We start from the raw sequence: 27,019 nt of genomic DNA, 5'->3' as shown, positions 1-27,019 counted from the left end.
CTGCCGGAATCCTCCCGCGCACAGGACGGGGCAGCCCTGCCCGCTGCCCGCGCTGCCCCGCGGTGCCCAGCATTGCGTCCTGGGTAAGGGAAGCCGGGGGGCCCAGAGGACGCCTGAGACGCCCAGGCCGCAGGCCCTGGCTGGCCCTCTGCCCCGCAGCTCCACGGTCCCCTGCACCTCACGTGACCTCGTTAGCCGAGCCTGCACCGAGCTGTGGCCTCGGGCCCGGCCATGGGGAGCGCCGAAGGGCACGGGGCTGGGGCGGCCACCCTGTGATCGGTGGTGCAGCTGCAGCCCAGGGCAGGCGAGGCCAGCTCGGCACACATTCCAGGGCAGCACAGGACGCTTCGGGGAGCAGGCGGCGGGCAGGACGCCCACGCGGGCTCTCCTCTCTGTCTGGCCTTGGGGACTGTCCACGGGCTGTGTCCAGGGTGCGGCCGTGGGCTACTCCGGGAGGGAGCCCTGGCTCCTGCTCACTCCTCCAGCCAGTGCCGCACCTCCGCGCTCCCCATGGCGGGGCTCTGCCGCCGGGGCAAGCCTGGTGCTTGGTTGTGCGCCCGCAGGGAGTCGGCCTTAGTCCGGCTCCCAGGCCTGCCCGCCGCCCTGCCCAACCCCAGAGGCCCATCATGGCCCTGTCGTCTTTGCCCAGCAGCGGCGGCCGGGCCTGGCCACGGTAGGAGGCCTCCAGGCGGGCAGTGCTGTGGGGCTGAGGGGTCAGGCAGCAGGGGCAGAAGAGGAATCCCCACTCCTGCCTCCCACGTTCGGGAGCCGAGGGTGTGCGTGAGCTCAGCCGCCGTGCGCTGGGTGGCCCCTCCGGTTCCCAGTGGCTGCCCACGGCAGGTGCTCGGCTCAGGGCTGTCCGTGAGGCAGGACTTGACTGCCAGCCAGTGCTGGGCCCACAGATGACCCCAGCAGCTCAGGGGAGGCCTGGGGCCCACGGACACCAGCAGCCCGTGCTCACGGCCGACCCCACAGGACTCCCACGGCGGGGAGTCTCCCTGCCGGAACGGCCCAGGAGGAAACACGAGGGAGGGTCGGCAAAACCAAGAGCAGCAGCTGTAGACACCGGAAAATGCGCACAGGAAGAGCGCGTGAACTCGCCGAGGCGCCTCCCTGGGCTCAGGCCGGGCAGACGCAGGCCAGCACCGTGCCGGCCACGTGCAGGGCTGTGAGTGACAGGCCGTCGGCAGCGCTGTGTGACCGCCAGCTTGGGTTTCATCAGTGACTGATTCAGTCTGCTCTGCGCGGTCCCCGGCGAGGGGATGGGAGCCCACCTCCCTCTGTCGTTTCTTTTTAGTGCGGGGTCCTGGTTTGTTTGTTTAGTTCTTACCAAAGAAACGCAGACACCCAGATAAAAGGAACAAAAATAACTCAGAAAGTTAGGAGGATTTCAGGCTGTAGGGCTCACCGGCCCCTCCGTCAGTGCCCTGGCCTCTTTCTTTCTTTCTTTCATTCTTTCTTTCTTTCTTTCTTTTTTTTTGACAGGCAGAGTGGACAGTGAGAGAGAGAGACAGAGAGAAAGGTCTTCCTTTGCCGTTGGTTCACCCTCCAATGGCCGCCACGGCTGGTGCATCGCGCTGATCCGAAGCCAGGAGCCAGGTGCTTCTCCTGGTCTCCCATGGGGTGCAGGGCCCAAGCACTTGGGCCATCCTCCACTGCACTCCCAGGCCACAGCAGAGAGCTGGCCTGGAAGAGGAGCGACAGGGACAGAATCCGGTGCCCCGACCGGGACTAGAACCCGGGATGCCGGCACTGCAGGCGGAGGATTAGCCTAGTGAACTGCGGCGCCGGCCAAAGTGTATTTATTTTCATCTACTGGAAAGGCAGAGCAAGAGAGGAGGGGAGAGATGGCCTCCACCTGCTGGTTCTCTCCCCAGATGCCCACAGCAGCCAGGGCCGGGCCAGGCAGCAGCCAGGAGCCAGGAGCTCCATCCGGGTCTCCCGTGGGTGCAGGGCCCAAGCACTGGGCCACCACATCTGCTGCCTCCCAGGATGCATTAGCAGGGGGCTGGATCGGAAGCAAAAAAAAAGAGTAGCCAGACCCAGCACTCAGGCACTCCCAAGGGGGCAGTGGACTCCCGGGTGGCCTGCTGCGCCCCCACCCGCCCTGCGCCGGATTTCTCCGAGCGTCTGGCCGGTGTTCCTGCTGCTCTTCCCTGGTCTCCCCGTTTCAGGCGCGTGGGACCTTGCAGAGCAGCCCTGGGCTTGCCTAGGGCTGGGCCTCATCTTCCTCTTGTCTTCCTAAACCAGCTACTAAGTGATTTTGGTTACATTGAATCCACTGCTGTAACTACATAAAAATTACTCACTGCTGAGCCAAGTAGCAAACTATGCTTAGATTTTCCCTTTGTTTCTCCTGGAGTTAACATTCGCCTTAGTGGGGCTGGCGCTGTGGTGTAGCCGGTAAAGCCGCCACCTGCAGCGCCAGCATCCCATATGGGCGCCAGTTCCTATCCCGGCTTCTCCTCTTCCGATCCAGCTCTCTGCTATGGCCTGGGAAAGCAGTAGAAGATGGCCCGAGTGCTTGGGCCCCTGCCCCTGCGTGGGAGACCTGGAAGAAGCTCCTGGCTCCTGGCTTCGGATCAGCGCAGCTCCGGCCATTGTGGCCAACTGGGGAGTGAACCAGTGGATGGAAGACCTCTCTCTCTCTCCCCCTCTCTCCCTCCCCCCTCTGCCTCTCCTTCTCTCTCTGTGTAACTCTGACTTTCAAATAAATAAACAAACCTTTAAAAAAATTCGCCTTGCTTTCTTTTTTCCCCATCTGCTGAGCTTTCTGGGTGTCTGTGGTCACTCCCTCCTACCTGTTCCAGTGGACTCTGGGTGGTTTGGGGTCCACTCCTCTGTCCCTCTGGGTCTCTCTGGGCTCCACGTCCAGGCTGGCCAGAGTCTTCCAAGCCCTCTTTGGACTGGACAGCTCCTTCTTAGCTTTTGTTGTCTGGACAGATGTTCATTTCAGAACCGTGACCTCAACTCTGCCCCACACCGGCTTCAGCCCTCAGTGAGCGAGAAGCCGGCCTGGCGCCCCGGCGCTTGCTCACCGCGCGGCTTGGGCTCCGCCTTCCTTTCCAGTCTGTGGAGCTGCCTTCCTGTGCATTCTTTTTTCTTTTCTTTTTTTTCTCTTTAAAGATTTATTTTATCTATTTGAAAGTCAGAGTTACAGAGAGGCAGAGAGAGAGAGAGAGAGAGAGAGAGAGAGAAAGTCTTCCATCCACTGGTTTACTCCCCAGATGGCTGCAACAGCCGGAGCTGCACCAACATGAAGCCAGGAGCTTCCTCCAGGTCTCCCATGCAGGTGCAGGGCCCCAGGACTTGGGCCATCCTCCACTGCCTTCCCAGGCCACAGCAGAGAGCTGGATCGGAAGTGGAGCAGCCGGGACTGGAACTGGTGCCCATAGAGGACGCCGGCCCTGCGGGTGGCGGCTTCACCTGCTGCGCCACAGCGCCGGCGCCTCCTGCGCTCACTACAGAACACTCTCAGGCACCTCGGCTTCGCCCGGCACTGCTCGTGCCTGGAGGGGAAGGAGGCCTGCGCCATCTTGGTCGGAGCAGTGGGGGGGGGCCTCTGGGGCCTGCGGCTGCTCAGCACCTCCCCCCACCCCACAGAGCCCGAGGGAGAGACTTACAGTAGCTGCTGGTGGGAGCCAGGTCTGTGGCACCGCCTCAGAGTTCACGCCGGGTCCTTGTGACGTGGTTAAAAGCAGAATTTGTATTTTGGTGCTTGTCTCAGTCTTGCAGAAAAGCCACAGGAACTGTGCTGCCCCTCTGGGGGTCGCGAGCTGGCCACCCGGGGGGCAGTGCCACGGGTGGGGACCCCGCCCAGGGCGTCTGGTGCCCCAGACATCCTTGCACGGAAGAGACCCAGGCCGGCGGGGGCCGCGTGCCGCCGGGAGCCTCTCGCCTCCGCCATCGGGAGCTGGGCTAGTCTGCCTGGGGTTTGGAGACGTTCACCATCGGGTTCACACGTTCGGGTCCTGCTGGGGTCTCGGGAGGGCCGGTGCCGCTCACAGCTTTGGCAGGGAAGCGGCTGAGGCCGGCTTCTCCCGTCGGGGTGGGAGCGGCAGGATCTCAATCTGCGCCGTTTCCAGCCAGGTCCACTTTGGCCGCCGGGTGAACGTGGTGTCTGCCGCCGTCCACGGGGAACTGACTCGTTTCTTCTGCGACAAAGAAGCCTCTGTGTGGGCACACTCCTTACACGCCCAACTCAATACGCTATTTATTCTGATAGATGTTGACGTACGTGTGGGCCACGGCTTCCTCTGTTCTGTGACCCTGAGCCATCGTCCTCATTCTCATCTGCCACCGTCACGGATACAGGGATCTTCAAAGAGTTCATGGAAAACACGCGTTTTAAAAAACAAAACTTCGTGCCTGCAGGTGAAGCCATTGCCTGTGAGGCCAGCATCTCATGCTCTGGCCGGTTCGAGTCCCGGCTGCTCCACTTCCCATCCAGCTCCCTGCTAGTGAGCCTGGGGAAGCCTCAGGCCCAAGTGCTTGGGTCCCTGCACTCATGTGGGAGACCCGGATGAAGCTCCTGGCTCCTGGCTTTGGCCTGGCTCTGCCCTGGCCGTTGTGGCCATCTGGGGGGTGAACCAGCAGACAGAAATCTCTCTGTGTCTGTCTCTCCCTCCCAAACTCTTTCAAATAAATAAATAAATAAAAAATATTTGATGGAAATGGAATTCAAAGATAAGTTTAATTTGGAGCAAAAAAATTGATGATCATGCACAGTTTCTTTTAAAAGATTTATTCATTTATTTGAAAGGCAGAGTTACAGAGAGGGGGAGAGAGATTGATCTTCCATCCTCTGGTTCACTCCCCAGATGGCGGCAACAGCCAGGGCTGGGCCAGGCCAAAGCCAGGAGCCAGGAGCTCCATCTGGCTCCATCTGGGTCTCCCACGTGGGTGCAGGGGCCTGGGGACGTGGGCCATCTTCTGGGGCTCTTCCAGGTGCACTAGCAGGGAGCTGGATCAGAAGAGGAGCAGCAGGACTGGAACCAGCGCCCATACGGGATGCCGGCATCGCAAAGGCAACAGCTTTATCCACTACGCCACAACACCTGCCCTCCATCAACTATTTTTTTTTTTTTGACAGGCAAAGTTACAGTGAGAGAGACAGAGAGAGAGTTACAGACAGTGAAAGAGACAGAGAGAAAGGTCTTCCTTCCGCTGGTTCACTCCCCAAATGGCTGCTACGGCTGGCGCTGCACCAATCTGAAGCCAGCAGACAGGTGCTTCCTCCTGGTCTCCCATGGGGTGCAGGGCCCAAGCACCTGGGCCATCCTCCACTGCCCTCCCGGGCCACAGCAGAGAGCTGGACTGGAAGAGGGGCAGCCGCGACAGAATCCGGCATTCATATGGGATGCCGGTGCCACAGGCAGAGGATTAACCAAGTGAGCCACGGTGCCCACCCCCAACTATTTTTTTTTTTTTTTGACAGGCAGAGTGGACAGTGAGAGAGAGAGAGAGACAGAAAGAAAGGTCTTCCTTTTGCCGTTGGTTCACCCTCCAATGGCTGCTGCGGCCGGCGCGCTGCGGCCGGTGCACCGCGCTGATCCGATGGCAGGAGCCAGGCGCTTTTCCTGGTTTCCCATGGGGTGCAGGGCCCAAGCACCTGGGCCATCCTCCACTGCACTCCCTGGCCACAGCAGAGGGCTGGCCTGGAAGAGGGGCAACCGGGACAGAATCCGGCGCCCTGACCGGGACTAGAACCTGGTGTGCCGGCGCCGCTAGGCGGAGGATTAGCTTAGTGAGCCGCGGCGCCGGCCTATTTTTTTTAAGGTTTATTTATTTTAAAGGCACAACAGAAACACGAGGAAAGAGGAAGAAGGAAACTTCATCTGCAGATAGAGTGTCCACAAGTGGATGGGGGTGGGCAAAGCCAAAGCCAGGAGCCAGGAAGTCCTCCTGGTCTCACACGGAGTGGAGCCGCAGGGTTCGAGGTGGGTGCTGCCCCGCTTCCAATGCAGCCCCTGGCTGACGCTCCTGGGAAGGCAGCGGAAGACGGCCCACGTCCCTGGGTCCCTGCACCCACGTGGGAGATCCCGAGGGATTCCTCAGGACATGGACCCTCCGGAGTGGGCAGGTCCACTGACCATCAGGCGCCCAGGGGACTGGCTGGGCATGGTCTCCTTCCCACTGGTCCCAGCGCCTGGCTCGGCCCTGGCCATCTAGGAGATCATAGCCGCCTGTGCTTACCGGAGAGGGAACAGGCACACGGAGCACCAGCACCCATCCACGTGCAATGGCGGGAGTGAGCCGGAAAGGCCTGGGTCAGGGGCTCCTCTGGGCAAACACCAAGCCCACCGTGTAGCACTCCCGGCGTGGCTGTGCCTGTGCCTGTGAGCTGGCCCTTGGAATGAGTGGGCAACTGGCCAGAGCAGCTGGCAGGAGGGGTGAGGGGAGGCCAGCAGGTGGGGGGCCCCACTGGGCCAGTGAGCACGCGGGCCCTGCTGTCTCTGTCAAGCAAGGCTGCCCGGACCCCCAGCAAGGGGCAACGAGGCCCTGGAGCCCACGGGGGCAGCAGGAGCCCGAGGCTTCCTGCCGCTGCTTTTTAGAGACTGATTGATTTGGAAGGCAGAATGACAGAGAGAGAGCGAGCTTCCATCTGCTGGTTCACTCCCCAAATGGCCGCAACGGCCAGGTCTGGGCCGCACTGAAGCCAGGAGCCGGGAGCTCCAGCTGGTCTCCATGGGGTGAGGGCTCAAGCTCACGGGCCACAGCAGGGGGCTGGACGGGGGCAGAGCTTCCGAGGCCCTGGACTCTCCCCTCGCCCCCGAGAGTACCGCCTCCAGCCTCCTGCCCACCCGTCTTCAGCTGGCCGCCTGCCTGGGCCCCGTGGGGCCAGGGGCAGGCAAGGGACAGGGCACCAGTGAAGACGCTCCCCTTCCCGGCCCCCGAGACGCCGTCCAGCCGGCCCCGTGCTGTCCAGCCACCTCGCAGGATGACCGTTCGTCGAGCTGTATGGAGTCTGACTCCAGGTGAGAAGCGGCTCCCTTGGGAGCACGGTTAACTCTGTAAGACCCGGCGGCAGCGCCACCCCGGAGCGGCCGACGCCCCCGGGGCCATCTTCCCACCCGGCCTTCTAACAGCCAGCAAAGCGTGGTAGCGACAGCCGAGCGGGCGGGCGGCGGCGGGAGAGAGGATCGCAGGAGAGCGGGAGACCGCCCCCGGGGCTCTCAGACCCGAGCTCTCAGACACGCAGCCCTGCTCCCCGAATCCCAACCTTCTCCGGGGAGCCACCTGTGCCCCCGCACGCAGATGCCCGCCCCGCCTCCTGGGACAGGCGCTGTACCCACGCGTGCAGCCTTGGGGCACCCAGGTCTCCCAGGCTGAGAGGGCACCGTCCCTGCCACGCCTTCCCCCAGCGCCCGGGCAGTTTGGGCCCACTCATCTGGAGGGAAGTGGCCGCCGCCCCCCTCGGCCGGGCACAGCGCAGCCTCCAGGCCTCGGGAACGCTGCCTCCCCCCAGGCCGTCCTGCTCTGGGGACCAGCGTGGTGGGACACCTGGTGGCATCTCACCGTGGGCCTGGACACGGCAGGTGGACACCAGCTGCCAGCTGCCTCCAGTCACGCAGGGGTCCTGGGGCTGGCCCTGGCCGGAGCTGGGCACAGGGCCTGCTCTCCTGCCCACATGGCAGCCAGTGTGGGGTCACAGGGCTGGCGACGGTGGTGTGGCGCTGCTTGGCCATCATCCCCTACCAAGCAGGTCCTGAGGGTGCCAGGACCCCTGCTCACGCTGCCACTACCCATCCCCGCATGGGGTGCAGCCACCCAGGCTCATGTGGCACCGGGGGTGTGCGGGCTGGCCCCGTGGTGAGGGACCCGGGCGTGTGCGGGCTGGCCCCGTGGTGAGGGACCCGGGGGTGTGCGGGCTGGCCCCGTGGTGAGGGACCCGGGGGTGTGCGGGCTGGCCCCGTGGTGAGGGACCCGGGGGTGTGCGGGCTGGCCCCGTGGTGAGGGACCCGGGGGTGTGCGGGCTGGCCCCGTGGTGAGGGACCCGGGGGTGTGCGGGCTGGCCCCGTGGTGAGGGACCCGGGGGTGTGCGGGCTGGCCCCGTGGTGAGGGACCCGGGCGTGTGCGGGCTGGCCCCGTGGTGAGGGACCCGGGGGTGTGCGGGCTGGCCCCGTGGTGAGGGACCCGGGCGTGTGCGGGCTGGCCCCGTGGTGAGGGACCCGGGGGTGTGCGGGCTGGCCCCGTGGTGAGGGACCCGGGCGTGTGCGGGCTGGCCCCGTGGTGAGGGACCCGGGCGTGTGCGGGCTGGCCCCGTGGTGAGGGACCCGGGGGTACGGGCTGGCTCCGTCCTGAGGGACCCGGGGGTGTGCGGGCTGGCCCCGTGGTGAGGGACCCGGGGGTACGGGCTGGCTCCGTCCTGAGGGACCCGGGGGTGTGCGGGCTGGCCCCGTGGTGAGGGACCCGGGGGTACGGGCTGGCTCCGTCCTGAGGGACCCGGGACGTGTGCGGGGCGACCCCGTCCTGAGGGACCCGGGGCGTGTGCGGGGCGGTCCCGTTGGGCATGGGAGGCGGCGTGCACCCGCCCAGATCGGCTCCTCGGCGAGGTTGCGGTTGTTGCGGGGCCCTGTGGGTTTTGTTGAGGCCCGGGGGCGGCGGCAGCGGCGGGACGGGCGTCTTCCCAGCCGCGCAGGAAGCGGCCTCGGCCGGAAGGGGGGCCCCGGGCGCCACCGCCTCCGCCTCCGCCAGCGGCCTTCGGGTGGGCGGGGCCGAGGGGAGCCGAGCGGCGGCCGAGCGGAGCCGAGCTCCCGACGGGCCGACACGAGCGGAGCCGACTCCTCTGCGGGTGGTCCCGAGCGGCGGCCGAGCGCGGCCGAGCGCGGCCGAGCGGGGCCGAGCGGAGCCGAGCCCAGCCCAGCCCGGGCGGGGGAGAGCGCGTTCCTGGAAGAGCGCGGCTGCGGCGCGGGTCACATTCTTGGCCGGCGCTCGGGCTGAGGCGGACGCACGGCAACAAACAGCGCGGGGGGCGGGCCGGCGGCGCGGGGCGGGGCGGCGCGGGGCGGGGCGGCGCGGCGGCGGCGTGAGCTCAGCGCCGGGCGCTCAGTCCGAGCCGGAGCGAGCCGCCGGGAGGATGTGCGCCGAGCGCCCCGAGCCCCGCGCCGCCGCCGCCGCCGCCGCCGCCTCGGCCGCCGCGCTCTGAGGGCCGCGGGCAGAGGCGCCTCCGCCGCCCGGAAGCCGCGGGCGGGGGCGGCGGGCGGGCGGGCGGGCCGGGGGCCGGCGGCGGGCGAGACGCGGCCGGCCAGCGCCGCCGGGACGAGCCGGGCGGGCGCCGCGCGGTGGGAGGAGCGGGGCGGCGGCGGCGCGCCGCGCGAGGACGGCCCGGCGGGCCCCGCGCCCGCGCCCCCGCTCCTCCCGGGGCCCTCGGCCTCGGCCGCCGCGGCGATTCGCGCCTCGCGGCGCCGGCACCTGCCCGCGCGCCCCCCGCGAGCCCCGGGCCCGCGAGCGTTGGCGTTGGCGTTGGCGGCGCGCGCCGGGGCATGCCCCGCGCCTAGAGCCCGGGGGGCGCGCGGGGGGCGCGCGGGGGGCCCGGGCGGCGGCGGCGGCGGGCGCGGCGCGGGGCGCGTGGATGTGGCGCCGGGCCCGGGCGGCGGCGGCGGCGGGCTCCAGCGGCGGGACCCCTTCGCCCCGCCCGCCTTCCCCTTCGCGCCCCCGGGCGAGGCCGAGGCCGCGGCCGTGATCGGCCGGGAGCCGGCTGCGGGGGGCGGCCGGGGCCGGGGCCGCGGGCGCCGCCGGGGCGCGCGGGGCGGCGGCGGCGGCGGCGGGGGGCGAGGGGGCCCGGGCGCGCGGGAGCGGGAGCGGCCCGGGGAGCCCGGGCGCGCCATGGAGGCGGCGGCGGGCGGCCGCGGCGGCTTCCAGCCGCACCCGGGGCTGCAGAAGACGCTGGAGCAGTTCCACCTGAGCTCCATGAGCTCCCTGGGCGGCCCGGCCGCCTTCTCGGCGCGCTGGGCGCAGGAGGCCTACAAGAAGGAGAGCGCCAAGGAGGCGGGCGCGGCCGCGGTGCCGGCGCCGGTGCCCGCGGCCGCCGAGCCGCCGCCCGTGCTGCACCTGCCCGCCATCCAGCCGCCGCCGCCCGTGCTGCCCGGGCCCTTCTTCATGCCGTCCGACCGCTCCACCGAGCGCTGCGAGACCGTGCTGGAGGGCGAGACCATCTCGTGCTTCGTGGTGGGCGGCGAGAAGCGCCTGTGCCTGCCGCAGATCCTCAACTCGGTGCTGCGCGACTTCTCGCTGCAGCAGATCAACTCGGTGTGCGACGAGCTGCACATCTACTGCTCGCGCTGCACGGCCGACCAGCTGGAGATCCTCAAAGTCATGGGCGTCCTGCCGTTCTCCGCGCCCTCGTGCGGGCTCATCACCAAGACGGACGCCGAGCGGCTGTGCAACGCGCTGCTCTACGGGGGCGCCTGCCCGCCGCCCTGCAGGAAGGAGCTGGCGGCCAGCCTGGCGCTGGGCCTGGAGCTGAGCGAGCGCAGCGTGCGCGTGTACCACGAGTGCTTCGGCAAGTGCAAGGGGCTGCTGGTGCCCGAGCTGTACAGCAGCCCCAGCGCCGCCTGCATCCAGTGCCTGGACTGCCGCCTCATGTACCCGCCGCACAAGTTCGTGGTGCACTCGCACAAGGCCCTGGAGAACCGGACCTGCCACTGGGGCTTCGACTCGGCCAACTGGCGGGCCTACATCCTGCTGAGCCAGGACTACACGGGCAAGGAGGAGCAGGCGCGGCTCGGCCGCTGCCTGGACGACGTGAAGGAGAAGTTCGACTACGGCAACAAGTACAAGCGGCGGGTGCCCCGGGTGAGTGTCCCCGCGCCCGCCGCGGCCGGGGGGGGGGGCGTTGTGCAGGGCGGCTGAGGGCCGAGCGAGCGCACGGCCGGGGAGGGAGGCCCTCCTTCCCGGCCCCCCTCCCCCGGGGTGAGCCCTGGCGGCGGCCGGCCGGGGGCCGGGCCTGGGGGGCTGGGAGAGCCGGCCGAGGCACGCAGCTGTTGCATGCAGAGGCGGGCGCGGCGCGGGGAAGGAGGCCTGCCCCAGCTGGGGGAGGTCGGATCTGGCAGAGCCAGGCCAGGAGCCCCGGACCCGGGTCCTCCGTGGGGCCTGCTCGGGCTCCAGGCCCAGGGCTGCCCGCCCTTGGTCCCCAGCCGGCGGCCTGGTGCTGGTTCCAGCTCCTTGTTTTGTGCTTTGAAGTCTTGGGACACAAACGCGAGAACGGAGCCAGGTGTCCAGGCTGCGGTGGCCCGCGGCCGAGACTTGGCGTCTCCTGGGCCTGCTGGGGAGTGAGTCCCAGAGCCCCGTGGAGGGCCAGGGCCAGGGCTTGGTTTCCTGCTTTCCCTCCCTGCCAGGCGCAGGCCGGCGTGGGGGCTCTGGCCTGGCGCCCCGGCCGCGCGCGGGAACTGCTCACTGGGTCCTCGGGGACTTTGGGCTGTACCCTCCCCACCCCTCCCCCACGCCCGCCTGGGCAACTTTTCTTCTGGACGCCGGCTTATTAAGGCGCACACGCGGACTGCTGCGTGGGCTCAGCCATTCTTGGGAGGCCTAATTAACGCAGCCGCCGCATCAGACTTCTTTTCTGAGCCCGTGAATAGATGCTGCGGCCGGTCCTCTCTGGGCGCCCCTCCAGCCAGTGTCAGCCGCCGGGAGGAGGGGCGGGGGCCGGCGCCCGGGGAGGCCAGGCCCCGCGGTGTGCAGAGGGGGGGCTGTGGCGGCTGTGACGGGCGCCCCTCGCCTGCCGGCGGCCGTTGTGTTTGGGGTGCCCACCCCCACTAGCTCGTGTGGCCCGAGGAAGCCACGTGTGCGGGGCGCGGGGAGCGCGCACGTCACGGGGCTGCGGAGCGGGGAGGAGGGTCTGGGCTGAGCAGGGCGTGTCTGTGTGCGTGTGTGTGCATGTGTGTACGTGTGCGCGCGTGTCTGTCTCGTGTGTCTGTGCATGCGTGTCTCCGTGTCTGCATGCATGTATGTGTATGTGTGCGCATGGGTCTTGTGTTTGTGTCTGCGTGTGTGGGTACATGTGTGTCTTGGTGTGCACGCGTGTGTCTTGGTGTGTCGTGTGTGCATGCATGTGGGTGTGCGCCTGTTTTGTGTCTGCATGTGTGTACATGTGTGTCTTGGTGTGTACGCGTGTGTCTTGGTGTGTGTCGTGTGTGCATGTGTGTGTGTGTGTGTCAGCTCTGGGTCATGTGTGGCTGTGGTCTTCCTGTCTCCCTGGCCTTCCCTGAGGGCCCGGCAGCTGGCCTGCAGGGCCCAGGTCACCTGCTTCTCCCTCCCGCAGCCCCCTGCGGTGAGCCCTGTGGCATCGCCAGAACCCAGGTGCTGCCTGGGAGGAGACAGGACGGTGGCCTGGCCTGTGACGGTGCGCGGCCTCTGGGCATCTCGGTGGGTGGGCTGAGCTGCCTCTCCAGGCATCTTTGCTGACCAGGGAGACCGCCCCCTGGGCACCTGGGTGCTCCAGGCCCCCGTGGTGGCCGTGGCTGGGGTCCCTGCACCCCCAGGGCTGGCCTGCGTCCTTGGTGGCACCTGCTCCGCCACTCTGGCCCCTCCCTGGGGGTCCTTCACACCCCCCGGGACGTGTGTGCGTGCCGGGCGGAGAGAGGGCGTCCCTGTAGGTGGGCACTGGGCCCACAGCTGCCTGGACCCCCAGGTCCTGGAGGCGTGGCCTGGGATGGCCCCTCCCTCCCAGGGCTTCTCCCACTTGCCTCCTGACAGCTTTTTCATGGACGTGTGTTGCTCCTGTCACGTGTGTGTGACGTGTGGAGACGTTTGATCTGCTGAGGATGAGGGTCGAAGGAACAGTGTCTGGGGCTCTGTGTAGGCTCTGCTGGACGGGGCTGGCCGCGGCCGCTGCCTGCCGGTTCTGGGAGTGTGGGGAGGCTGCTGGTGGTCCCAGTGGTAAGGCCTCGCTGGGCCGGCCGCCTGGCTGTGGCGCGGTCGTGGTTCCTGTGGTCACCCCCACGTGAAGCCGAGTGTGGAGGGAGCTCGCGCAGCCTCGGGCCCTGTGTCCCAAGGCCAGCGTCCCTTGTCTGGGTGCAAGGGCTGCTGGTCTTCCTGATGCCCGTCTGTGTCCAGCGGCGGCCCCCGAGAAGGGACCTGCTGAGTGTCCTGCCGAGTGTGGGCTCCGCGCTGCCCCTGCGTGGCTGTGTGGCCTGGGTTTCCTCGTGTGTACACTGGGACGCGCAGCGTGTTGGTTTCCGGGGGTTGTGTGCTAACGTGGGGGTTCCCAGACGGACGCACACAGGGCTGAGCCTGCCCTCTCCCGCCGTGCCGTGGGCAGCCGCCTGGCCCTCCGCCTGGGGTGCCGTGGGCAGCCGCCTGGGCCTCCGCCTGGGGTGCGTGTCGCCGGGAGCCACGTGCTGCCCTCCCGAGGGCCACCAGGAAGCTCTGACGCCAGTTTGGATTCTCGGTTCTTCGTGCTTCAGACACGAAGTCTGAAGTCTCCCGTGAAAGCCAGTGTTTGCGCGGTTCTGTGCGCGCGGGGCGGCGCGGGCGGGGGCCGTGTGGGTCTCAACTCCTGGGCGTCGGCCCCTGCTGGGTGAGGGCTCCCGCTCCCGGCCAGCGCGGCCCGGCCGCCCGAGCCTGCAGCTGTGTGTGGGGTGACGGTGGCTTCCAGGTGGGGTCCAGGAGGGTGCGCCGGACGCAGGAGCCCTCTCGCAGGGAGCTGACCTTTGCGCTTTCGGGCCGGCTGTCCGGGAGGGGCCTTGTCGGGAACCCGCGCACCCGGCCGCCTCTCTGCAGCCCGGGTCCGAGACCGGCTGCCTGCTCTCTGGGGCTGTGGCCACCTGGACGCCTGAGCCCAGGCCGCGCTTCCCGAGGCCCGTGTTTGCTGCCCGGTGCTGCTCTGGGCTTGCCTGGGTGATTCCTTGCTCTGGGAGCCTCCGATGGCCGCGTGCCAGGCCGGCGGGCTCCGAGCCCCCCGCGGCCTCGGGACGGTGTTTCGGGGAGCCCTGGCGCGGCCGGCGGTCGTTGGGCGCTTCCTCTGCGGCGGCAGACAGGATGTGCAGCAGGAGGAAGTCTGCTGTAGTGTGAAGCGGCCCCGCCCGGGCCGGGCTGTGGTGTCGCCGGCGGGCGGCGGTTCCGGGGCCCGCGCCCTGGCTGTCTGGCAGGAGGTGTCCACGGCGCCGGACTCGGTGGCAGCAGCGTGTCTTTCTAAGGATTGCGAAAGCCGGAGGACTCCTCCAGGGGAGGGATTGTGCAAGCCTCAACCGAAATGTTTTCAAAAAGTTGCTTTGTTTTGAGTCAAAACACAGAGGCCGGTCATTTCCTTGAGATCTGGGAGAACCGAAAGGAGGAAGTGCCTCATCCTTCGGGGTCTCCCTCCCGGCCGCCGGGCTGGGCCGGGCCTGGGAGGGCGTCGTGGGGGCGAGTGGGGGCTGGGCGGGGGGCGGGGTGTGTGTGGGGGGCAAGTGGGGGCGGGGGCAAGTGTGGGTGGGGGCCGAGCGTAGGGCGGGGGCCGAGCATAGGGCGGGGGCCGAGTGGGGCCGGTGGGTGGGCTGCCCTTCCTTGCGGTGTCTTTGCGGTCTGGCGTGGGTTTCAGTCTGCTCCCGGGGGCCGGCCTGTAGGGGCCCAGCGAAGGTCTTCCCCTGCCCTCCCCGCCGGCCCCCTGGACACTGGTCACTCTAAGGGCAGGTGCTCCCGTGTCAGGGCCACGTCAGGACTCCCCAGGAAGCACCTAGCTCGTCCCGGGGGCGCCGCGGCGGGTGTCAGCTCTCAGGATGCTGGAGGGGGGTTGCGCCTGCGTCCTCTCGGTGGACGGCACTGAGAGCGCCCCGCTCCCCGCACGCCCGCGTCTGCTCTCGGAGGTGGCGTGGATTTTGAGTGAGGTCGCGGGGGATGATGGTGAACCCTGGAAGGTGACTGTGGCCCCACGTGCTGCCGGGGCTCGGCGTGGGCCTGAGCAGCCGGATTCCGGCTCGACGCTTGGTGTTCGCGTCTTCTCTGTTTGCTTCGTGGATTCACAGCTGCAGGCCACACCTGGGGAGGCCCGGTGTGGCGTGCGGGGGTGGACGCAGGGCGGGCAGCTGAGACCCGCTAGGCCGTGTGGTGGCGGGCGCTGTAGGGCACGGTCACGGTTGGGTCCCCAGTTCCGGGCCGCGATGAGGGGCTCTTCCGGGCTTTTCCTTGGTGCCCGAGTTCCTGTTAGACTTTGAACAAAGTGGGTCTCAGAATGGCCCGGGGAGGCTTCCCGGAAGGCACTGGAGTGCTCCGCTTGGCTGGCGGGCGCGGCCTGGTGTTCCTCCCGGCCCGCGGCCAGCGCTCTGGCGACTGGCAGGGAACCCGGCTTCCTGCTGGGCCCACTGGGCCGCCTCTTCCAGAGCGTTGTGGCGCCCGGCCGGCATTCAGGCAGGCCCGGAGGGTCAGGGCCCCGGGGGCGGCGCAGCTGAGCTGAGGCCCGGGCGCTGCCTGGGCTCTGGTGCGGCCCTTCTTGCTCCTGAGTCACCCGCGCCGACAGCGATGCCATCCCAGCTCTGCGGGGCCGCCGGGTGCTCCGTGCCTGTCCACGCTCCCTGCCCCCGAGCCACTCGGGGCTCCTCCCTCGGCGTCCTCAGGGCCAGCTGTTGGGGTCCACCGTGTGGGCTGCCCGGGGGCCGCCTGACACCGGCTGACTTCCAGGCTTGGGGGGAACTTAGCAGCAGAGTTCGGGCCCCCCACCCTGTAACATTGTTTCCTCCCACGCACGAGCGTGTCTCGCCCGGGCTGGGGGAGGCCGAGGGCGGCGGCAGCTTCCGGCCCCTTCCTGCCCCTTCCGTGGACTGTGCCCTGGGTGACTGGGGACAGCGCTGCTTGTGCTGTGGCGTGTGGGTCCCCCCCGCCTGTGAGCGGGGTTCCTGGTCCCCTGTTTTGGAAACAAGGCTGCCCGGGGCCCCGCGGGAGCTCAGCTGACGCCGCTGGCCGGGCCCCTGGGCTGGGGCCTCCTGATTGGAGCCTGCCTGGCTCGCCGGTCAGCACCGCGTGCGGACAGCCCGGTGCTCTCTGCCCCGCGGGGCTGCTGCGTGGTCAGTGTGTGAGGCTGGCCTCCCCTGCCCCGCTGGCCCCAGGACGTTTGCTTGAGGCACCCTCCGTGTCCGGAGAACCCAGACCTTGCTTGGCACGGCTGTGGCTTGCCCGCCCCACGGCCCTGCCCTCAGGAGGCCTCTGCGTGTCTCCCTGTGCCTCTGGCCCGACTTGACACCCTGGGGTGGCCCCGCCTGGACCCCTGGGTGCTGACCACTCCCTGCGCCCAGTGGGGTCGGCACCCTGTGGCTGGGGTACCTCCTTCCCTGTCTTGTCGCACCCTGAAGTGTGTGTGAGGTGGGGGCACCCTGGTCTGTGGGGGGGGGGCACTCTGTGTGGGGGGGGCACACTGGTGGGGCACACTGTGTGTGTGTGTGTGGTGGGGGGCACACTGTGTGGGTGAGTGGTGGGGGCACACTCTGGGTGGGTGGGTGGTGGGGGACACACTGTGTGTGAGTGAGTGGTGGGGGGCACACTCTGTGGGTGTGGGGGGGCACACTGGTGGGGCACACTGTGTGTGTGAGTGGTGGGGGCACACTCTGGGTGGGTGGGTGGTGGGGGACACACTGTGGGTGAGTGGTGGGGGCACACTCTGGGTGGGTGTGTGGTGGGGGGCTCTGTGTGTGGGTGTGGGGGGCACACTGGTGGGGGGCACACTCTGGGTGGGTGGGTGGTGGGGGACACTGTGAGTGAGTGGTGGGGGGCACACTCTGTGTGGGTGTGGGGGGGCACACTGGTGGGGCACACTCTGTGTGTGGTGGGGGGCACACTGTGTGGGTGAGTGGTGGGGGCACACTCTGGGTGGGTGGGTGGTGGGGGACACACTGTGGGTGAGTGGTGGGGGCATACTCTGGGTGGGTGTGTGGTGGGGGGCTCTGTGTGTGGGTGTGGGGGGCACACTGGTGGGGGGCACACTCTGGGTGGGTGGGGGTGCACCCTGGCATCTGGGGCTGCTCCCGGCTTTGGGGCCCTCTCAGGAAGCAGAGAGAGCAAGCCAGGGACTGGTGCCTGTTTGTTAGGTGAGTGTGGGGTCTGGACTCTGACCCCTGGCTCCAGTGGGCGGAGGAGCAGGTGGGCAGGGTGGGGCGGCCTCTGCGCTGCAGGAAGCCGTGCGCGGGGGTGCTGAGGGCCTGTGACCGCAGTGACTGGACGAGGGGCCCTGTGGGAGCCCTGGGCCCAGGACCCCACCTCCCCTGCTCTGTGGTGCCTCAGGTCTCGGCCAGGCCCTCCCTGGACGCACGCACGGACCTGGCGGGAGGGGCCCTCCCCGGTGCTGTGGTGCCACCGGCCAGGGCCACGGCCACGCTGGCGCCCGCTCCACCTCACCTGCCTCCTCCCGCATCCAAGTCGAGTGATATGCAAATGTAGTCAATTAAGCGAGGGGATTTTAATTAGCAGTTTAAGTTCATGTGTGAAGTGCCTTGCCTTAATTACTTGACAGTTTTGTTGTAAATTTGCTAAGTTTTTTTTTGCAGAACTATCAAAACTGTGATTTTTTTTTAACATCCTTGTACTCAGTAAGTGTCACCCAGCTTGCCTGACCCTGGTGGGTTTTGTCTCCACTTAGGAAGCTCTCGGAGCCGTGACAGCAGGGCGCTCCCAGGGTTGCCCGAGGACGGGCGGCAGCCGGGACCTGCCTCAGTCCTGGCCTGGGGTCCCGGGGTGGGGTGGGGTGGGGTGGGGGAGCCGTCCTCATGGCCTGGGGGCGCGGCAGGTGAGGGCAGTGCGCGTACTGGGGACGCCTGGAGTGGTCAGGAAGGGCCCCCAGCAGGGCGGTCACCGAGCCCGGCGTGGGGTCACGTGTGGACGTGGGTGGTGAGGGGCCCTGCCAGGGTGTCCCCGTGGGGGTGGGGTGGTTCCTGGGGTTGACAGTTTAACTGGGCCGCCGGCCGCTGCTGTGGGACATCGCCAGGTGTGTGGGTGGGGAGATCCCTTGTGGTTTAGTGCCCCCGTTGCCTGATTAGACTTACTGTATCTAGTGTAGACAGGATCTTAACTCTGGTCTGAACAGCCTTACTTACATTGTGGTTCCTTTGGCAGTAAAGCGAAGAGCAGAAGCCTGGCTCTCCCAGGCCCCCGAAGCAGGGTCCAAGGGCGGCCCCGCTCCACTCTGGCCACCCCGGCCTCGCGCTGGGCTGGGGGACGGTACCGCCGGGCAGCGCACACAGGGCTGTCGCATGGAGGGGAGTGGTTCTGACCCAGCTTCTCAGAGTAGCCTTGGAGATACGGCTGTGGCCAGGAACTTCCCACAAGTGAGCGCCACAGCGGCGTGCTGTGCGGGTGCCCTGGCGCCCCGTGGGGACATGGTGTGGGCAGTGGGCCCAGGGACGAGACTCAGGCTTGGGCCTCTGGACAGGGGTTCCTGGGCCCACCAGGGCCACTGTGAAAGGAGTCGGTGGGTTTTGAGGTGCGGGGCTCTGTTGAATGCCATGGGCCTGAAGGGCTGGGGTTGTCCCTGGTGACGGGCCAGCTGACGGGGGCCATGAGGCGTTGTGTCCTCGCGGGTGTCCCTTGAGGTCCCCGGGGGTGGGGAGGCAGCGCAGACTCCGCTCCCTGTCGGATGAGCTGGGTGAGCGCGGTGGTGCCTGGAGTCACGGAGGGTGGGTGGCTTCCTCCCAGATGCCTGGTAGCTTGGGCTGGGTGGAGGCCAGGAGCCCAGAGCTCAGTCTGCCGCCTCCCAGGGAAGCTGGAGTTGGGAGCATCCTCCCCGAGCCACCGTGATGCGGTGAAGGTGAGGCCCGGGTGCCTCCTGTCCTTCCAGGGCGGGGAGCAGACCCCCGGGTGCCCCTCGGGCGAGGGGTTTGCAGAACTCTGGGGTTGCCCCCACCCCCCATGGCCTCTGATGTTTTCTGCTTGAACTTGGAGGACGCCAAGGCAGAGAACCAGGAGGCTGGGGGCCCCTGGCGGCGAGGCCACCGGTGCTGGGTTCCCTGCCCCTCTGCCGGGACCAGCCAGGAGGGCTCGTCTCCCACTGCTGTGAGCTTGGGGCCTTAGAAACACGGGTTTCAGGCCCACGGCAGTCGTGTCGCGAGATCGCTGACGTGCCTGGGCCCAGCAGCTCTCTCCTTTTCCAGGGGCTGTAATTTGTGTTTTTAAAGTGTTTATCTGAGAGGCAGAGCCATAGAGGGAGAGACTGAGAGAAAGGTTTTCCGTCCAGTGGTTCACTCCCCCGATGGTGCAGTGGAGCGAGGAGCCAGGAGACCGCCCCGGTTTCCCTGGACACAAAGTGGAGCCGCCGCTTCCACACAGGTGCCGGATCGCAGGGCCGCTCAGCCCTCCTCCCTCAGCGCCAGCTCCAGCCCCGGAGCTTTTTAAAAAGATTTACTTATTTAGCTGAAAGGCAGAGTCAGAGTCCCGTTCACTGGCCCACTCCCCAGATGGCCACAATGTCTAGGGGTTCCGTCCAGCCATTCCGCATGGGGTGCTGGGGCCCGAGCACTTGGGTCACTCTCCACTGCTGTCCCAGGTCAGGGGCCGCCGTGGTGACGTAGCCGGTAAAGCCTCCAAGTACAACGTCCCCATCCCAAGTGGGCGTCAGAGCGTGTCCCGGCTGCTCCTCTTCTGATCCAGTTCCCTGCTGTGGCCTGGAAAAAGTAGTGGAAGATGGCCCAAGTGCCTGGCCCTGCCCCCGCACGGGAGACCGGGAAGAAGCTCCTGGCTTCAGGCCCAGGCCTGGCCGTTGCCACCAGCGACAGGAACCAGCAGGAAGATCAATCTCTGACGGGCTTTAAATTATTATTTTTTTAAAGTTTTATTTGTTTGAAAGGCAGAATGACAGAGAGAGAGAGAGACAGCGATCTTCCACCCGCTGGTTCACTCCCCAAATGGCTACAGTGGCGGGGGCTGGGCCAGGCCGCAGCCAGCAGCCTGGAGCCCGTCTCCGACATGGGCGCAGGTGCCAAGCACTTTGCTACTGCTGCTTCCTCAGGCACCTTAGGGAGCTGGGCCCAAAGCGAGCAGCCAGGACGTGAGCCAGTGCGCGGGGCTGCCGCCGGCATCGCAGGCGGTGCCACGACACTGGCCCAGCATCCTTTGAGAAGATCACTTGTTGGGAAGGCAGGACAGCAGACCTTTGAGTTTTCCTGCCTGCTCACAACCCTAAGATTCTGTCGTCTAAAATATCCTCGTTAATTTGCAAGATGCAGAAATCTCACTCTTTCATTTGATTTTCTTCGTCTCGTCTGTTTTTAATTTGCCTTGAGCATTTTTAATTGTGGCAAAAGACACGTCCTGTAAAATTTTACCACCTAAATCCCCGTGGAAGTGTGCAGGTCAGTGGCACTAATTACATGCATTTTTTTAAAGTTATTTATTTGAAAGGCAGAATGACAAGGCTAGAGGGGTCTCTGTCCACTGGTTTGCTTCCCGGATGCCCACAACAGCCGGAGCTGGGCCAGACCAGTCTGGAGCCTGAAACTCCATGTGGGTCCCCCAGGTGGATGCAAGGGCCCGAGTGCTCGGCCAGTACTTGTGCTGCCCAGGGTGCCCGTCAGCAGGCCGGCTGCGGGGTGCGGGTTTGCAGGGCGCAGCCTCGCTGCTCCCTGTGCCCGCCCTCCGCTTCCTGCTCGAGGCGTCTCCCGTCAGTCTCCGTGCAGTCACACCGTGCGTGCGTGTCGACGTGTGTCACGGCGTGTTCCCTGGAGCCTGGTGTTGTCGTGGTTCACCCGCGTTGCAGCCCGGGGCAGGGTCTCATTCCGTCCCGCGTCTGGGTGCTGGGCCCCTGCGTGACGCTGCTGTGAACGTGGGTGCGTGGACGGCTGAGGCCCTGGCGTCCGTTCTCTGGTGCGTGTGCCCGGCCGTGGAGTTGCCGGGTTTTCCGCAGGGGCTGCGCACTCACCTTGCCGCCAGCAGTGCCTGTGGGAGCCGACACTTGTTAGTGCTTATTCTGGGGGGGCTCCCTGGACCCCCTGCTCCCTGGGGTGTCCGGTCAGGTGCGGTCCTGTTCTCGGGAGCTCTCGGGGTCTCCTGGCCGCCTGGCCCGTGTGTCCCTCCTGCCCTCTGATCTCTGTGCCCGCACCATCTGCCTCTGCAGTTCTGTGCCCCCGACCCTGGACGGAGGCGGTGCCCGGACCACCGGGCCCTCAGAGCTTGCCGTCCTGTGCAGCTGTGCACTGTGCTGCACCTACTGTGTGCCTGGCCTGTGGGCCCCAGCGCTGGGTGTGGCGGGCGGGAGACCCTGCAGAGGAGTGTGTCCCGGCCTGTGCGGGAGGGCCGGGCCTGCACCTGGTCCAGCGGGATTCTGGGGAGAGTTCTTGCGAGACAAAGGACGGACCACGCGCGGCTTCCCTCCACAGTGCGGTTGGCCTCGCGGACCCAGGGCAAGACGCTGTTTTCGCCGCAGCCCCTAGCAGCGTCTCTGTGGCTTGGGGTGCAGCGGCTGCGGGGGGGCGGGGGGGGTGCTTCCTGCTGGCCTGGCCTCACCTCGGCTTTCCCCCAGGGGAGGAGCAGAGGAGCCCCAGGGCCTCCCTTTCTCCGGGCTGGCTCAGGTAGAAGCTGACTAAGGGCCCTGCCCCTCCCTGCTGGTTCACTGACCCCCGTGGGGAGGTGAGTGTGCGTGACCGTGGCTGTGAGCAGCCTGGCAGGTCTGGCCAGCTGCCTGTCTCTGGGGCGGCCTCTGCACCGAGCCCGCAGGTGGTCATTTCTGAGACTTGGTCTGCAAGTGCCCTTCGTGGCCGCGGCTTCCGGAGCTGCTGGGACCCTGGGCCCCCCCGCGGAGGTCAGGCTTTGTCTTACTGTTGAATATTCACGAGGGGGGTTGGGTGTGAGGGCAGCCCCCCATGGCTCTGGAGAGGGTGGTCCCTGCTTTTGTTTTGCAGACACTGCTGAGGGCTCCTGCCTGTGGTGGGGGGACGCCAGCCACTGGCTGGATTCCAAAGGCCGGCCTGGGCCGAGGGGTGGGGGTGGGCAGCGCTGACCCAGGCCGGGCGGGTGGCCCTTTATGAGCGGGCAGTCCCTGTGCCGGTCTCACCTGGGGCCAGAGAGCCGGCACCCGGCCGACTCCAGCCTGGCCTTCGTGCGTCCTGCTCTGCTGGGGGGCGGGGGCCCATTCATTCATTTATTCTCAGACTTGTTTATTTATCTGGAAGGCAGGATTAGATCTTCCATCCGCTGGTTCACTCCCCAGTGGCCACAATGGCTGGGGCTGGGCCAGGCTGAAGCGAGGAGCCCAGAACTCCATCCGCGCCTCCCACGCGGGTGCAGGGCCCTGAGCGCCTGGGCCACCTTCAGATGCTTTCCCTGGCCATTGGGGAGCTGGCTCGGAAGCGGAGCAGCCATCAGACTGGTGCTTCCACGGGGTGTTGCTGCTGTCCTGCCTCCTGCGCCACAGCGCTAGCCCTGGCATGCTCCCCTAAGCCAGCTAGCTGGGCCCAGACCTCGGCTTGGGTCCCCCTGCTCTGAGGTCATCACCTCCTGGTCCGTAAGGGAGGATGGGAGTGCCGAGCGCCCCGCCACACTGAGCTCTAGGACCGTGCCCGGGTGCCGAGTGGTGCCCCTGCCCACAGCCGGCGCTGTGACGGCGCGGACAGGGCAGGCGGGGTGTTGCACGGCGTTGACTCTTGGGCCATCTCTGAGGGTCCCGCCCATGTCCCTGGGGGGTCCTTGGTGAGACAGGAGTGTGTGCGTCTGACGTGGGTCTTGGTGTTTGGGGCCCTCTGTGGCTGGGGGCCCCGTGCAGGCTGGGTGTGGGCGTGTGGGCGTCACTTGTCATGCAGCTCGGCGAGGCTAATGCGTTGTCGAAGCACCGAATCGCGATCCGACTTACTCATACCACTCAACATGCAGTCAACGCACGCATTTGAAGTTCAGCATCACTCAGCACATCGTCACGGGTCACGTCACACGTCTAGGAGGAAGGCAGTCTGCACGTGTCCAGGAGAAGCGTAGTCAACCTAAACACTCACGGCTAAGGGCTGGGCTCGCAGGGGTCTGTCACGGTCACGGGAGTCAGAGTCCAGCGTCCCCGTTCCCATCGGAGAGACGGATCTCAGAACGGTCACGCACGGGCAGGGTCGTGGGGTGACTGGCGCTCTGGGCAGTTGGAGAGGTCACGATGAGAAGTCCGGTCCCCTGTCAGCTGCAGCGGCGGCTGGGCCGTCCAGGCGAGGTTGGCTGCAGGGAGTGGCGCGCGGAGTTTTGGTCAGCGAAGACTCGGGCAGGGTTTCGGCAAGATGAGGTGGGTCCGCTCGGCCTCACTCGCCCTGAGCCGCGGTCCCCAAGGGCGTGGAGAGCAGTGAGGCTTTCTGCCTGCCTGGGGTAGGGGCGGCCTGTGTGCTCAGGGCGCCACCATCCACAGCTCATCCTCTCTGGGCCCTGGTGTCGGGCGGCCCGTGAGTGGCGTGTGGGGTCTCGGTGTGGGTCGCGGTGCAGCAGTGTGGGAGAAGCGGTAGCCGGCTGGTTGGCTGCTGCTTACGTGTGAGGTCCCCCAGGCCTCACCACCTGTGTCTGACAGACGGTCTGGGTGGTTCTGGGTGCTTAGCGGCCTTAGCTGAAGTCACTCCGTTTCGGTTTTGTTCTTTCTCTTTGCTCCGACTGTTGCACTCCTGTGGGATTCCCCATACCAGGCGAGGCCTGTGGGCTGCGTCTTTGGGCTGTCACAGCGTGGACAGCTCCTCAGCTGTGTCTTGTGAGCACTCCATGGTGGCGAGCTTCTCGCTTGCAGCCTTGTGAGTCGGGGAGGCCGGCCCTGGGGAAGTTTTTATTTTTTAAGATTTGCTTATTTGAAAGGCAGAGAGAGGGGAGAGAGAGGTCTTTGACGTACCTGCTGGTTCACTCCCTAAATGGCCACAACAGCCAGGTCTGGGCCAGGTGGCAGCCAGGAGCCAGGAGCCTCATCTGGGCCTCCCACAGCGGAGCCAGCGCACCGGACGTGTTAGCGTCGGAAGCCCAGCGACCACGCAGGCCCCGGGGCTGATACTTATCAGAAAGAGATTTTTCAGAGAATGCAGCGAGACTGGAGTCCCAGCGGAGGTGCAGGCTCCGGTTCTGCTGCTGTCCAGACGCAACGCTTCGGCACGGAAGCCCGGAGAAGGGGCGGGAGGAGGCCTCCCCGCCGCCTGCCCCCGGGTCCGTGGTGCGGGGCAGGCGGGGGTCCTGGCGGCGTGGAGCTGCGTTGGAGTTGGCGCTCCGTGCTTGCACTCGGGGTCCCGGCTGAGGAGTGCTGGGCGTTTGGTGCGGAGGAGGCGCTGGCCGTGTCCTGGGTCAGGGTGCTGACCGACCCTCACGCTGGGCCGCAGCCCCGGCCCCTCCCTGGTTGTCCTCTGACTTTCTGATGAGCCTGCTGCACTGGGGTCCTCCCCGGAGACACAGGACCGGGCCCCGCCTGGGCCTGCCTCAGCCGTGTGCTTTCGCCCAGGACCCGCGTGTGCGCCGCTGACCTCTCTCCCGAGCTCCTTGCCGCCCGGCGGCCCTGGGGTGCCTGTCTGTGCGGGGGTTGGTGACTTGTGCCCCTGGAGGCGTTTTGGCCGCTGTCCTTGGTGATTAGTGAGTGACCCTGGGGAGACTTTAGACCCTGTCTGTTCCCTGTCTGTCCCTGTGGCCTGCCTGAGCCAGTGACCGTGTCGTGAGGTGGTGTTCCCTCTCCTGCCATCTTCCTGCTGTGTGTTAGCGCCATTGTCGCCATGGCGATGCCCAGGCCGAACTTCCTTTCCCGTCCCCTCTGAGTTCTGGTTGCAGAGCAGTGTTTGCCCTGGAGACCCCAGCCCCCGCCGCCGAGTACTGTCTGGTGGCTTGTCCCCTCCTCACTGGATTACCAGGCACCTGGCTCACGGAGCCCTGTCCCCGTGTCCCCAAGGGAGCCGCCGGCAGGGTCCCCCTCGTCTTTGGGTGTTTTTTGCCTGCCAGAGGTTTCACCTGTGGGAGCAGCTGACCACGGGAGAGCGCCACGGCCTCACACAGAGCAGCTGACCACGGGACAGCACCACGGCCTCACACAGAGCAGCTGACCACGGGACAGCACCACGGCCTCGCACAGAGCAGCTGACCACGGGACAGCACCACGGCCTCGCACAGAGCAGCTGACCACGGGACAGCACCACGGCCTCGCACAGAGCAGCTGACCACGGGACAGCACCACGGCCTCGCACAGAGCAGCTGACCACGGGACAGCACCACGGCCTCACACAGAGCAGCTGACCACGGGACAGCACCACGGCCTCACACAGAGCAGCTGACCACGGGACAGCACCACGGCCTCACACAGAGCAGCTGACCACGGGACAGCACCACGGCCTCACACACAAGCACGCGGCTCGGGGTTCAGTGCCTGAAGAGAGCTGAACTTGGAGGAAGGGACGGCCACCCGACCCCGACCTGTGGCCCCCGGAGGGCCGGGCTCCCGGGTCGGGTGTGGGCTCCTCCAGGGCCAGGGCAGGGGAGTGGACACAGTGACCTTGCGAGGAGAAAGGGAGGACGGCTGGGTTGGACGCGCGTTTCCTGATGTGATCGGACTGGACTGGCCTGGCTGCAGCTGCAGTGTCCCCACACACGGGCGTGGGCTGCAGAGTGGGGGTCCTGGAGAAAGCGGGGTCTCCGGAATCTGCCCTGAAAGCAGTGTTTCTCTTCATCCCTGTGCCCGCACCCCAGCGAGATGGCCAAGGGGAGAGGGCGCTTGGGAGCTCTGGGCAGTGTCCTGTGGGCACCGGAGGGACTGGAGCGTCCGCGTCGCCCGCCCGCGCCGGCCATCCTCGCGCACATGCGGGCCCCTGGCGGCCTCCAGCCTCCGCCTCAGCGCCGGTCCCAGCGCACCGCCGGCACTGATAGGTCAGCCTCAGGCGCTGTGGGGAGGTGACAGCCGGGTGCATGTGGGCGGAGGCTGCGGCCCTGGGGAGGCGTGGCCTGGGGTGCTGCTGCCGCTGTGGCCTGCGTTCAGGGGGAGCCGGGGAGGCGTGGCCTGGTTATCCTGAGACTGGAGCTCAGGGTGACAGATGGCAGCGAGGGCCTGAGCAGAAGCCCGGCCGGCTCCGGCTCCGGCTCCTGGTCTGTGTGCTCCCCAGAGCACAACCCCACGAAGCCCTAGCTGTTCACTGCTCGTCCCGTGTGGACGCCCTGCCCAGCGCTCTGGCTTTGCTGTGGAGGTGGCCACGGTTCCCTGCGGGCGTCAGCCTGTGCCGAGCTCCCTGCTGCCGTGAGGGCGGCTGGTCGTGTCCAGATCTCATGCCGAGGGGTCCTGTGTCCTGTTGATGCTGAAGAAGGAGCGGCGGACCTGGCTCTGCCTCCGCCCCGTGGGTCTCCGGTGCGCCCCAGGCTGATGGCGGCCCCGTCCCTTGGGCAGTCCCGTGCGGATGCTGCCTCCTCCTGGGAATCGCCAGACCCCGGAGCCCGAGATCCTGCTTGTGTTTACTTAGTGTTTGATTCTCTCAGCTGGACCTCGGAGTCACGGCTCGCTGGCTGCTGGCCTGCTCTGCACACAGTGGGTCCCTAGCTGCGTGGTGTTGGGCCTGAACTCCTGGCTTCTGGGCTTTGGGCACAGGCCTGGGAGGTGGACCCTGAGTTGGACTCTCCCTGGTGCTGTTGGGTGTGGCTCTGGGCTGGTCGGCCCCCGGGTGGTGTGCAGCCCCTGGGGTCTGGGTAAGTTCCAGAGGTTTCTGAGGATGGAGACGATGGACCAGGATGCTGCTGGGGCCTAAGTGACCGGGAGGTGACTGCCCCTCTGCTGTCTGCCATGCCCCCGGCAGGATCTGTGGACACGTGGACATCAGGGTTCCTTGCTGTACCGCTCACAGGGGTCAGGCCGGGGCTGACTCCATGTTCTGAGTGATGAGTGCTCTGCTGTTTGACCTGTGGCCCAGCTGTGTGCACCCTGTGGCCTGGTCCTAGTGCCCGTGCCGTGCCCCTGGCTGACACGTCTGTCCTGTGTGCCTGTCGTGGCTGAGCCGTGTCTCCTGACCTCACTTCCTGTCTGGGACACTCTGTTCTGACCCCATTTCCTGTTTGAACCACCCTGTCCTTATCTCACGTCCTGTCTGGAACAGCCTATGTCTTGATTTCATTTCCTGTTTGGGCCACTCCGTGTCCTGACCTCACTTCCTGTCTGGGCCAC

The 27,019-nt window shown here is 66.9% G+C and overlaps 1 protein-coding gene across 2 annotated transcripts in view; it reads left to right on the top strand.

Annotated features, from left to right (window-relative positions):
- Positions 1-9,056: 9,056 nt before the first annotated feature.
- Positions 9,057-27,019, top strand: part of SKI (SKI proto-oncogene) — a 55,477-nt gene continuing 37,514 nt past the window's right edge. For both annotated transcript variants that reach the window (XR_016210293.1, XM_051839298.3), the window contains exon 1: positions 9,057-10,797. Coding sequence is in view for 1 of the 2 variants with exons in the window: in XM_051839298.3 (XP_051695258.2) it covers positions 9,829-10,797 (969 nt within the window). In the remaining variant the exon portion in view is untranslated. The remainder of the gene's footprint in view (positions 10,798-27,019) is intronic.

Source organism: Oryctolagus cuniculus, chromosome 7 (genome assembly GCF_051225735.1).
Source record: "Oryctolagus cuniculus isolate XC-2025 breed Fujian yellow rabbit chromosome 7, ASM5122573v1, whole genome shotgun sequence".
Taxonomy (NCBI): Eukaryota; Metazoa; Chordata; class Mammalia; order Lagomorpha; family Leporidae; genus Oryctolagus; species Oryctolagus cuniculus.
This window is presented reverse-complemented; position numbering and strand designations above follow the sequence as displayed.